Source organism: Pipistrellus hanaki (assembly GCF_964339955.1).
Source record: "Pipistrellus hanaki genome assembly, chromosome: 4".
Classification (NCBI taxonomy): Eukaryota; Metazoa; Chordata; class Mammalia; order Chiroptera; family Vespertilionidae; genus Pipistrellus; species Pipistrellus hanaki.
Window position 1 is genome coordinate 80,242,861 of NC_140506.1, and position 13,348 is coordinate 80,256,208.

The 13,348-nt window shown below is 50.0% G+C and overlaps 1 protein-coding gene across 2 annotated transcripts in view; it reads right to left on the reverse strand.

The window, feature by feature from the left end:
* The window catches only part of ABCC1 (ATP binding cassette subfamily C member 1 (ABCC1 blood group)), a 140,355-nt gene that overhangs the window by 4,230 nt on the left and 122,777 nt on the right, over positions 1 to 13,348 (reverse strand). For both annotated transcript variants that reach the window (XM_084881083.1, XM_084881082.1), the window contains 8 exons: positions 12,866 to 13,176; positions 10,342 to 10,541; positions 8,164 to 8,290; positions 7,227 to 7,328; positions 4,434 to 4,580; positions 2,561 to 2,719; positions 1,443 to 1,609; positions 535 to 729 (listed from right to left, as the gene is read on the reverse strand). In XM_084881083.1, coding sequence (XP_084737209.1) covers positions 535 to 729; positions 1,443 to 1,609; positions 2,561 to 2,719; positions 4,434 to 4,580; positions 7,227 to 7,328; positions 8,164 to 8,290; positions 10,342 to 10,541; positions 12,866 to 13,176 — 1,408 coding nt within the window. The remainder of the gene's footprint in view (positions 1 to 534; positions 730 to 1,442; positions 1,610 to 2,560; positions 2,720 to 4,433; positions 4,581 to 7,226; positions 7,329 to 8,163; positions 8,291 to 10,341; positions 10,542 to 12,865; positions 13,177 to 13,348) is intronic.

The following is a 13,348-nucleotide window of genomic DNA, read 5'->3' on the forward strand; positions in this document are numbered from 1 at the left end:
GGAGGGCGCGCAGACGTGAGTGGTAGGAGGGGTTGGCACCTCAGGCCCGAGAGAGCCCAGCGTGGCAGATCCCGGCTCTGGGTCAGGCCCCTCACCTCTGTTAGGACTGCTGCAGTAGCCTTCCAACCGGTGACCCCTTCTCAAGCCCTATTCCTAGTCAATGTCCTGTGATGCTACCCACGACACTCGCTATCACCCGCTCTGTTTCCTTCCCAGCACAACTTGCTTTTATTTATTGCCGTGTTTATTATCGGTCCCTGCACCCAGCCCCCAGCTCATCTATCAGGTCCCTCAGCCAGGCTTCCTGCCGAGTCCCCAGTACCTGGGACGGGGCCGGCTTTGTGGCAGGCACTGCACATGTGATGACAGAATAAATGACTAAGTGACGTCAAAAATACCTGGTACTACCCTGGATAAAGCGAGGTCCCACCAACTGGGGCTGTCTCTATGCACAGCACAGTGTTGAATGAATGAGTGAATGAGTAAGTGAGGTGAGCACCGAGGCCTAGAGGCCTTCTGTGCCAGAGCCTTCACCTGGTGTAGTCCATGATGGTGTTGAGACGGTGAGCGATGGTGAGGACAGTACAATCTTCGAACTGTGTCCGGATGGTGGACTGGATGAGGTCATCGGTTTCCAGGTCCACGGCCGCCGTGGCCTCATCCAACACCAGGATCTTCGTCTTCCTCAGCAAGGCCCGGGCCAGGCACACGAGCTGGCGCTGCCCAACACTTCACCGGGAGAAAAACACGGGGAGACAGAGCGTCACCACCACCCCTGAGCCTGAGCCCTGGCCTGCGCTGGGAGGAGGGAGAAGAGACTCGGTGCTGCTCGGAGCAGGAGAGGGTCCGCTCCCACACCCGTGCCGAAGGCAGGCATCACTAGTCCATCACAACGTTCTTCCTGTCGCGCAAGCGAGCTCGGGGCCATTCTAGGCACAAGGCTCAGAGGAATACTCCAACACTTGACATGTTCAGTGTTGGGAGTGTGACAGGCAGCCAAAGGGGCCCCATATCCAGGCCCTCACTACTGACTCTGGATTCAACCATGTGCCTTGCTTTGGCCAATGGGGTGATGGCAAATATAAGGTCGGCAGAAGCTTGACATGGAAATACAGGCCAGGGTGTGTGCCTCTGCCATCACCATGACAACGCGCCTGGGCTGGTCTGCTGGAGGCTGAGGAACATGAACTACCCCGATGGAAGCCAATCAGATCAGCCAATGGCAGTGGACCGCCAGCCACATGAGTGAGCAGTCATGAAACCTGGCCGGAACCCACTTCATAGATACTGAAACCAAGGCTCCTCTAAGAAACAAAAGGCTCACGTGTGGCAGAGCTGGGACTCACACCTGCATCGGACACAGGTGCCAAAGGACGGAATCGTTACGTGCCCCCTGACCGAGGGGAAGCCGAGGAGGCCCCGCCGGGCCCCGACCAACCCACCTCAGGTTCTCCCCGCCCTCCGTGCACTCGTGGTTCAGCTTGTCGGGAAGCGCGGACACGAAGTTCTTCAGGTGAGCCAGCTCCAGCGACGTCCAGACCTCTTCGTCCGAGTACTGGCTGAACGGGTCCAGGTTCATGCGGAGAGAACCCGAAAACAAGATGGGGTCCTGTTCAGAGAGAAGACAGCAGGCAGTGTGTGAGGCTCACCGTCAGCGGGACGTGGAGGGGACACAGGGAGTTCTTGTCAGAATTGTTCACGATTGGGCATGAGAGTTCCTCAGAATCACTATGTCTAGAGATATTAATAACAGGGGGGAAATCTGGAAATCTCTGCGTTAGATGAAATAAAACAGATTACTTTTTTTGATAAAGCTTCCCGGAACCTTCAATATGCAAATGTGTCAGGAACCTTCCAGAAAGATGTGACATGGTTAATTACTAATCGTCAAGTACTGTCGATTCCTCTCCAATCCCTGCCTCAAAAAAAAAAAAAAAAAAATCTTAGAAGAAATTTCAGGAAAAATAACATTAAAAAGCATCATATTAGGGAATCAGCACCTTCAGGAATTAGTCTAGAAAATGCTTTTTTTAAAAAACCACATCTGTAGTATTTTTTAACATATATTTTCATTGATTTCAGAGAGGAAGGAAGAAAGAGAGAGGAACATCAATGATGAGAGAGAATCATTGATTGGCTATCTCCTGCACACCCCCAACTGGGGATCGAGCCTGCAACCTGGGCATGTGCCCTGACTGGGAATCTAACCAGGACCTCTTGGTTCATAGATGGAGGCTCAACCACCGAGCCACGCCAGCGGGGCCAGAATATTCTTCTCATTTCGCTCTGGGAAGGGAAAGAGAGGCTTGTCCTGCCTGACAGCCAGCAGGAAGCCAGAGCCTATGCATCCCGTTAGCCGCTCTGGGTGGCAAAGTGCAGGGAGGACACCCGGTTAACTCCCACTGCTATTGACATGCCAAGAGGAGATTCAGCGGAGGAGCGACCTAGCATGGTTTTAGTAGAGTAATAAAGTGGGAACACATTTACATCTGTACACTGAAGACAGGCACGCACTGCTCTCAGTGGCACCCAGCGCTCCGGGGGCCTCACACAGACCCACCTGGGGGATGATGGTGATCTTGAAGCGGAGATCGTGCAGGCCGATTTTGGCGATGTTGACGTCGTCAATAATGATCTCTCCTTCGGAACACTCCTTGATCCGAAACAAGCCCAGGGTCAGGGATGACTTTCCGGCTCCCGTCCGCCCCACGATGCCAACCTGGGGGACAGGAAGGACCAGCGTGAGGTGAGAATGCTGCTCTCTGGCGGATACCTCCTGTCTCAGAATACCCTCCTGCCAGACAGCTGCCCCAGAGCAGTTCAGTCATCTGGTCAACCCACTCCCACCACAGCCTCTCCGCTCCAGCTTCCTAGAGGCGCTCCTTTAGGGGCTGTTGTCGGCTCTTCATAGAAGTTAAAATTATAATTAGCTCCTTTTTTAAGCTACTAGACCTCCAAAGACCCAGGCATCAGACAGGGAGGGATTTTAAATAGGCCCTATTATTTTCAACTCAAGATGATATAATAAAGTAATAATCAGGTTATTTCCCTCACACTGTTCTTTTTTCTTTTGTTGTTGTTGTTAATCCTCACCCCAGGATATTTTTTCCATTGATTTTGAGAAAGGTGGAAGGGAAGGGGAGGGGAGAGAGGGAGAGGGAGAGGGAGAGAGAGAGAGAAAGAGAGAGAGAGAAATTGAGAGAACGAGAGATATGAGAGAGACACACCGATTGGCTGCCTCCTGCACATGCCCCAATTGGAACCTGGGATCAAACCTGCAACCAAGGTATGTGCCCTTGACTAGAATTGAACCATGACCCTTCAGTCCAGGGGCCAACACTCTAACCACTGAGCAATACCAGCTAGGGTCTCTCACACTAATTTTCCCAGTTCTTGAGATGGTGAATCTCCCATCCATGCTGTTGAAACGGCTCAAACATTCAAGGACACCACCCCCCCTCCCCCCCGCCCCTGTACCTCCACACACACATCTCATCTCCATCCCAGCTGTGCGAGCAAAACGAGGTTGTGGGTGTGGCCTGGTATCCTCTCATGAGAGAACTGGGCTCCCATGGAATGGCCAAGGATGACTGTCCCTGACACCCAAATACAACCCCCTCCACCTGGGCTCCTGAGAGGTGGGTTTCCTCTGCTGCCCACATCGATGCCACAGAGCAGCCCCTCATGATACAACACACAAAGCCTGGTGAGGACATGGCCCCCTCTGTTCTTTCCTCGGTGACGCTCAGCCACTGAGCCATGAATTAGAGAACTTATTTTACGGGAACAGAACGTTCTGAGCCTGGCGGAAGGGACCGTGTAACAAGTCCATAAGTTCAGAGATGAAAGCAGCACTGTCCCCCGGAAAATGGCCAGGAAGGCCATGGTCTGATGCTGAGGAGAACCTGAGGGTCTGAGGGGAAGGACACCTTCCAGGAACAGGGTGGGACCAAGGCGAGGTTCCAAAATTCCGACAACTCTACATGGCCCTGAGCCATCCCTAGCAGTGACGGAGACATCCTTCTACCTTGGAGATCCCAAACTCAATGTCCTCAGGGTCCACATAGGCCCCTGAATGGGGTGGGGAGGGACCGAGTGAACAGGGAGGCTCCCATCTTGCCTACCAAGTGCCAGGTGGGGAGTATGAGCCCAGTGTTGCCAGATGCCGTGATCTTTCGAGAAAAGCAGGAAATGGATTTTTATTGGGAAAGTTCCAGATTTTTCAGTATTTGCAACTTATCCAGATTTTTTTCAAAACATCTCCGTGGACCTCATTTGACCCTCAGGCTACCAGTGTGCAAACCCTGCGGAACCCTGTCCGCACAGTCACCCCAGGTATGGGCTGGGACGGACTGCAGAAGTGACAGCCGGTTTCACGCGCCTGATCACAACCTGCGCCGACTGTGAGCGGGTGGAGAACAGTGCGCACCCACCTTTTCGCCTCCTTCGATGGTGATGTTGATGTGCTTGAGAACCATGTCCAGGTCCTCTCGGTAGCGCAGGCTGTAGTCCCGGAATTCCACGCGGCCCACCTGGGGCCAGGTGCTGGCCGGGGTCATCTCCTGGATCCGCCAGGGAGCCTGCAATGGGTGGGGGAGGAGGGGGGCAAATAAGGAATCTGAGGTCCATCTCACGGGCCCCAAGGCTCTCTGTGAGCGGCCTCTGCAACCCCTGACCTCACCTCCCTCTCTCACGTTCACTCCGCTCCCCACACTGACTTCAGGGTGATTTCTCAGGCCTTTGCATTTGCGGCTTCCTCTGCTTGGAACGCCCTTCCACAAGCTACCTACTCGGCCTGCTACCCCACATCCTGCAGATCTCAGAGCAAGTCAGACCACCCTCCTGGCCCTGCACCCCTCTGTCCTCTCCCCTGCTTCATTCTCCTCCAGAGCACTTACCATTGTGTCACCCATGCCTACTGGAATATCCTCTCTCTGAGGACAGGTTCTTGTGCTAGTACTGTTCATTCACTGTTCTATCCCAGGGCCCAGAGCACATAATAGGTGCTCAATAAGTATGTATGGACTGAATCAAAGTGGTCTTCTCTGAACAGACACAAGGCCGTCTGCCTTTCTAGGTCTGGACTGCAGCAATAAAAGTGGCAGCGACGACTGAAACAACACTCTTGTCACATTATCTCATTTAATCCTCACTACAGCCCCATATATGGGGTCCTTTCATCATCCCATGTACCTACAAGAAAACTGAGACACAGACAGGGTAATGACTTGCCCCGTGTCACACAGCCCCTATTTCTGAAAAGTTTCTTAGTCCAGTTCAGCATTTCCTGAGATTTACAACGGGACATGCTCCAGGCCAGCCTCGGGGCTAACTTCAGGGAAAGAGAGGAACAGGGAGAACAATGAAAGAAAACTTTCAGCCTTTCTTCCCCACAAACTTCTTATTTTTTTACAACAAAAAAATTCCCTCTTATAATTTAAGTATATATATATATATTGTATATATATATATAAAGGGATATGCTATAAAAACATGGAAGCAACTGAAGAGAGTGGGTGGGACTTTCTAACATGAATATATATTATTTATAATGTATTTGTTTATATTTATACATAATATATACACAATAAACAAACATATATATATATCATAATAGTGGTGGGACTCCGAGCGATCTCGACTTCCTTTTGTATTTTTCAAATATGTACTTATTCTAAAAATATAGAATGAAAGTAGTAAAATATTTTTGTTAAACAAAATAAATTTCACACTTTACAAAGATGAATTTCATGGAGTGTGAGTTCTCTCTTAAAGCTGTTATAAAAAATAAACTCGGCCTGCCTGGTGTGGCTCAGTGGTTGAGCACTGACCCATGCACCAAGAGGTCACTGGTTCAATTCGAGGTCAGGGCACATGCCCAGGTTGCAGGCTCCAGCCCCAGCAGGGGGTGTGCAGGAGGCAGACAATTAATGACAGGATGTTTCTATTTCTCTCTCCCTTTCCTTCCCCCTCCCTCTAAAAACCAATAAAAAGTACTAATTAATTAATTAATTAATTAAGTTACTTAATTACTTCAGTCCTGGCTGGGTGGCTCAGTGAGTTGGAGCACATACCCAGGTTACAGGCTGGATCCCTGTGCAGGAGACAACAGATCGATGTTTCCCTCTCAACACTGATATTTCTCTCTCTTGCCTCTCCTCTCCGTCTAAAAACAAACGAACATACCCTGGGGGATGATTAAATAAATAATAAGTTCAATGTTGGGTGGAAAGTCCTGGTGTAATACACTCTTATTTCCACAGGGGTCACTCATACCATTCTGGCTGACGCCTCTGATGAAATGGAACCCAGAGTTCACCATTTCAGAGCATTAAAAATCTGAGGTCATAGGTCACCTTTGCAAAGCCTCTAACATAGATTTTAACGGGGACAGCCTGGTCTCGCTCCTAAGGGGCATTTTCTTGGGAGGCAGTGTGGCACAACGGCAAAGACCCAAATCCCAGGTCTGCGATTTACCAGTCATGTGTCTTAGGCAAGTTACTTAACCTCCCTGTGTCTCGGTTTTCTCATTTGGAAAATGGAAGTAAAAACAGAATGTGAGTTACAAGGCTGTACAGTGAAAATATAAATTACTCTATGTGAAATGTCTGGGACAGGGCCTGACACCCCCACAAGGGCACAATGTATGTCCCTGTTATTACTATTGGTGTTAACGGCGAGAGTGGCATCACCAAGCATTACTGTTACTGTTATTATCATCACTGCTACCATTGGTAGTGGTGTGTAGACAGAATAAGGCAGTCATTAGGAGCAACGTGGCACTGAAGTCTAGAGACTTGGGTCTTAGAGATCACATATGACCTTGAACCAGCCAACATCTCTCCCTAGGCTCCCCTTTCTCCATCTGAAACAGTAACTGCAGGATTATCCAATTGGGTCAATTCCTTACCAGTATATGATTTTCACAATATCCAAATACTCATTCTTATTATTGCATTTGAATACTTTTAATCAACTCATTTGTATTTAATTTTAAAAGTTTTTAAATCAATGGTGCCTTTAACAGTTGGTGACCTCATAGTTATTCATTTTTCAGGAGCGAAAAGAAACTAGCCTCTTTTCCCATAAAAGAAGGCCCCATAAAAACACGTAACAGTGTGTCAGACAGAGGTTGCCTGCTGTAGGCACACATGGTTTGGCTCAGAGGTTCTTTAAGGCCACACTGAAGATCAAATTCAAAAGGTCAGGGCAGGGGCTTGCTCTACCTCCTTCTCAGTCTCTGAATACTCCTTGAGTCTCTCCACAGCCACAATGTTGGTCTCCATCTCCGACGACATCCGAACAAGCCAGTTGAGGTAGGTGGTGACCTGAGAGTGGAAGAGTCACATGGAGTGTCTAGAGTGAGCTTGAGGTGCTTTATTTTAGGGAATCGTGAGTTGTGAAGTAGTTCAGATAAGAAAGGTACAGAAAACACAGAGCCTTCACACAGACTTGCTCCACTGCATCTCTTAAGCAAGCACATTTCAAAAACACCCATGACCACACTGGTAATCAGAAAGGAAATGAGACTATATTTTGAAATAGGTACGGTAATAGGAAAATGCAATATATCAAAATTTGGGAAATGCAGCTAAAGCAGGGCTTCGAGGGAAATTTATCCTATATAATAAAAGGCTAGTACGTAGTTCGGTGGAATGACCAGTGGCTATGATGCACACTGATCAGCAAGGGGTAGACACTCAATGCAGGAGCTGCCCCCTGAAGGTCAGTGCGCTCCTGCAGGGGGAGTGCTGCTCAGCCAGAAGCCCTGAGCCAGGCTCATGGCTGGCGAGCACAGCGGCAGTGGCGGGAGCCTCTCCTGACTCTGTGGCAGAGTTAAGCCGGCAGTCGGACATCCCCCGAGGGCTCCTAGACTGTGAGAGGGCGCAGGCCAGGTTGAGGGACCCCCCACCCCGCGCCCCACGCACAAATTTCATGCACTGGGCCTCTAATAGTGTTAAAAGCATTTTTCTTGCAGTTGGAGGCATCCAGGCCACGTGTCTAATTTCTCTCCTGCTTCAGTCAGTCAGGAGCCTGTTGACCTGCTCCTCAAATTCCATTCAGCCCCTCTGCTCTCCTGCATTCCCACAGGGACCCAAAACAAAGACAACTGGCTCTCCCACCCAGAGGAACGGGAGGTTCAGCAAGAGCACCCCCTCTTACCTGTAACGAGTAAGATATTGAGAGGCCCACCAGGCCGGGGCTGAGGCTGTTCCGGGAGATCACTGCAAACAGGGTTGCAAACAGGACAATGCAGTTGCCCACACACTCCAGCCGCACAGCCAGCCACCTGCATGAGACACACAGGCAGACAGGACAGACACACACCCAGGGTCAGCTTTTTTAGAGACTTGGTTTCTGGTTCTGGGCGTGGGGTTAGGAGTGGAATGTCACTAACTAAAACAATCCCTGATAGTTCTGAGAGAGGCCTTGTCTGCCCCACTCCTAGGACACGGGGGGAAGGAGGACCAAAGGGACACAATTCCAGTAATTCCTCACTCATCCGGCAACCCCAGGGATTGAGACAGTTCTCCGTAAGCAATCTTTGCAGGAAACTGAAGTTTGCTTTTTTAAGAACCAACTTTTTCCTCACAAAAATGGCCGTGTGTGTGTTTTTTAAAAAAGATATCCTGAAAAATTAATAAGTCCTAAGTCATTGACTATAAGAGGCACCACTGATTTAAAATTGACTAGCCATAGCTCAGTGGTTGGGCATCAACCTATGAACCAGAGGTCATGTTTTGATTCCCAGAGCACGTGCCTGGTTTGTGGGCTCGATCCCTAGTAGGATGTGTGCAGGAGCAGCCAATCAATGACTCTCTCTCATCCTTGATGTTTCCTATTTCTGTATCCCTCTCCCTTCCCCTCTGAAATCAATAAAAATATATATATTTTTAAAAAATAACCTTCTCTTGGCAGGAAAAGGGTGGTGATAAAACACACACTATTCTCAATGTAGCTGTAAGTGTTCCCATATCCAGATCACTCTCATCTCAGAAACACTTTATATTTTACTTTTAAAAATATAAACAGACATTTTAATGGTTTAAAGATGACTTTTGTGAGATATCGCACAGCATTAGGAATATTATTTTAACGTTTCAAAATGTAAAGCATTCTAGGGAGGTGGGTTCAGCCTTTTCCCACTACAGCTCTTAGACCCTCGTGACTCATCTTGGGGGTGAGCCACTCCCACAGACAGACAGGCATAGTGACGACGTCCTGGAAGTTCTGCAAGGGGAGACGAGGTCTCCAATACCTCCCGGTCTCCCACCAGCCTTACGATGTAGGCTCCTATTGTACATGGTGGGCTGGCAGTTGGTTTTAATTGGTCTCTTCCAGGATGCTGTTACCCGTGCCCCAGCGTTTTCTTACCCCTCATCTCAACAACTGTATCAGAATGCAACTGAGTGAGGAGGGTATTTTAGAGATAAAGCAGACACTTTTCTAAGTTCTAATTTCTAAATAATTAGCAAACTTCGCCCTGGCCAGTGTGGCTCAGTTGGTTGGGCATTGTCCTGTGCACCACAAAGGTGCTGGTTCGATTCTAGATCAGGGTACATGCTCAGGTAGAGGGCATACAGAAGGCAGCCGATGATCTCTCTCTGTCTCTCTCTCCCCTCCCTTCTTCTATCTCTAAAAAGAATTATACATATAAAATAATAAAAAATTAGCAAACTTCTTTTTCTTTTCTTTTTTTAGTAGAAATTATTTATTTATTCATTGTCTAAAGCTTTACATATGTCTCCTTTTTCCCCAATTGACACCCCACCCCCAGCCATTCCCACCCTGGGCAAGCCCACACTGCCCCAGGGTCTGTGTCCATTGGTTATGCTATTATGCATGCAAAGAAGTCCTTTGGTTGCTCTCTTACCCCCCGCACCCCCGCCCGTCTCTGGATCTATTCTTGTTCATCAATCTTTTTCTTTTTGTGACTAATGCAATTCCACCATTCTTCATACCCTAAATGGCAATTTCACCTGGTTTGACTTAATATTCATAATTTGCTTCTGATACACATCATGGGGGTGGGGTTGGTCACCCTTCAGCTTGACACTATGGTAGGAAAATACTCAACAGCTGAGTCTGCCCCCACGGATGCTCCGTGCCCCCAGGATGACAGCTAAAGGGCAGGTTCTGTAGGATTCTCTGGCTCCAGAACTCTCTGTCCTGTCCTTCAATGCCCCGGAGTGCTGGTGCTCCCGGTGTCCCTGTCTGCTTTTAACCGTTATTCTGTCCTCACCAAGTCAAGCCATTCCCTCTGGGAGGGTCCGAGTTTGGCTTCACACCCTCCTCCAGGAACTATGGCGGCTCCCCCCACCCCCACCCCGGTGGGCCCACCTGTTGGCCACGATGCTGGGGTAATAGGCCTTCTGGTTCTCGTCCACCTTCAGGTCACTCTGGCAGATGAAGCGCTCCTGCTCCGCGAAGGCCCGGATGACACTGACCCCCAGCAGGGTCTCGTTGAAGTGGGAGTAAACCGGGGAGCGGCTGACGGACTCGAGGCGCTTCAGCTGCCGGGAGGAGGCCACGTAGAACCTCTGGGGGCACAGAACGGACAGGGGGTGAGTGGAGCTGTCCCCATCCCAGCCGCCCGGGGCTGCGCTGGAGGAAGTCTGGACCCAGATGATGCCCACAGGAGGCAAATGCTGGAGCTGGGCTGCTCCTGGCAGGTGCCTCCACCCAGCTGCTGAGCTGCTGGCACAGAGCCAACAACAACCATGGCAGCAATGACAAATGTAACAGCTGACACTTAGCAGAGCCCACTCTCTGCGGCCTTGTGTGAACTACCTTCACATCTATCAGCTCATCTAATCCTCACCCCAAACCTGTGAGGCGCTCATTCCTCTCTCACCATCAGGAAACTGAGCACAAAGAACTTCGCTAACCTCGTCCCTGAGATCACGTGGCTGGCTAGGATGTGGCAGAGCTGGGATTCGAACCCAGACACTTGGCTGCTGAGTGCCAACCTCTAACATATAGCCTCTCTGAAGCCACTGACTGCGGGGGTTTAATGGACCTGCTGGACACATTCTCTCATTTCTTTTTTCTAATCCTCACCCAAAGATGTCTTTATTGGTTTTCAGAGAGAAGGGAGAGAAAGAGAGAGAGAGAGAAACATCAATGTGAGAGAGAAATATTGGTTAGTTGCCTCTTGTACATGCCCTGACCAGGGATCAAACCTACAACCTTTTTTAAAAAAATATATTTTATTGATTTTTTACAGAGAGGGAGGGAGAGAGATAGAGAGCTAAAAACGTTGATGAGAGAGAAACATCGACCAGCTGCCTCCTGCACACCCCCCACCGGGGATGTGCCCGCAACCAATGTACATGCCCTTGACCAGAATCGAACCCGGGACCTTTCCGTCCGCAGACCGACGCTCTACCACTGAGCCAAACTGGTTTCGGCCCTACGACCTTTTTGGCGTGGAGGACAACACCTCAGCTAATTGAGCCGCCCCGCCAGTGTGCTCATTTCTTTTGCGTCTGTACTCAAGATTGAGATTGCTAGGTTACATATAAGTGTCTATTTAACTAAAAATATACATTTAAAAAAAATCCTCTTCCATAATCCCAACCCACAGACAGGCAATATTTTTTGCCTCCTTTTCCAGTCCTGCCCACACACATTTTGCATTTCATCTTAAATTTCACATGGTTCAATCTAATATTAGTCATCTGCTTCTGATACACATCACACGGGTGGGGTTAGTTAAAATGACCGTGTGCAAACAACACGACCCTCTGCCTAATTAACTTCCTGTGTAGTTCAGAAATAAAACTCGTGGTGCTGCGACAGAGCCTTCAGAATCCTCCCCGTCACGGGTGCATAGGATTCTGCCATGGAGACGCTCCATCGTGTGCTCAAGGTCCTGCTCCTGGCAGGTGTCTGAGCTGCTTCAATTCAAACGCCTCATTTGGTCTGTTCTGTTCTTCTGAATTGGGTCTTTCCAGAACATTTCCAGCCAGGGTCTGACCATAGATGCCATTTTTGGTGACCTCACCCATCACTGACCAGTGTGGCGGGGTCCAGAGCTGGCCACCCGTGGAGACCTCACAGGAGCGGCTCCAGTGCGGTTTGAGGACAGAGCCCTTCACAATTTCCTACCCTCATTGTGGGAAGCAGTTGCTAAGCTCCCATCTAACCCTCCACCCCCACCCCCCAGCGGCTGTGCGGCAGCTAACCTTTAGGGGTAAGAAGGGACAGGCTGCCCTGTGGTCACTGGCACATGCTTTGGACTCAGACAGATGTGAGTAAACACCACCGATTCTGACATCAGAGCCCCAGCAAGCTCCTCTGTCACCCGGAAACACAATCCCCGCTGCAGTTTCCTAAGACACCAGCGATGCTGCCGGCTACCCCGCGCCCCTTGCCCTGCCACCTCCTCGGGCTTGTCTTCTGCAATACGGACGGGAACAGGGCTGGGTATCAACAAACGCAGGGACCTGCCACACCAGCCCTGTGTGGCCCGCCTCTACATTTCTATTACAAGAGAGAAAAACACACACCTATCTTGTTTAAGCTGCTGGCATTCACATCTCCATTACCTTCAGGGGGCTTAGGCACTAGAGAATTTCATAACATTCTTAAGGAAACTTCAGTAATAAAAGTATCTTTATAGCCATCACTTTTTTTTTTCTTTTATAACTTACAGCTACAAAACTAAAACTTACTAGAAAAAAAGTCCACCTGGTCATCACAAGCTAAAAACAATGAGCTGAGGCTCTTGACACCACACCCACCGCGCCCCCAGCAAACCCTCCCCAGCTCCGCAGGGAGCCGGTGCGAGGGCCGAGCCCGGTGCTCACAGGAGCCGGACACACACCGGGCTCCTTCCAGACACCCTCGGCCCGCCTCTCACCTGGACGAAGAAGTAGATGAGGCCCAGGGGCGGGATGATGACGGCGGCGACGGGAGTGGCCAGCAGGATGATGATGCAGGCGCCGATGACGTTGAACAGGGAGCCCATGAACATCTTGATGACCTGCGGGATCATGGAGTCCACCGTGTCCATCTCCTTGGAGAAGCGGTTCACCAGGTTGCCGCTGGGCGTCCGCTCGAAGAAGCTCATGGGCGACGACAGGACGTTGTGCAGCAGGTTCAGGTGCAGGCGGCGGGAGGCGAAGATGCCCCCGATGGACAGCGCCATGGAGTAGCCGAACACCGCGATCCCTGCGAACATCCTCGCGTTAGACTCCACAATGGGAGCGGGGCCGAGCAGGGGCTGGGACGAGGGGCCATGCGACCATGTGGGTGAAGCCGGGCGGGGTCCCCAGCTAATAATATTCATCATAATAATACTGATGATGATGATGATGGCTATTATTAATTGAGCACTTACTGT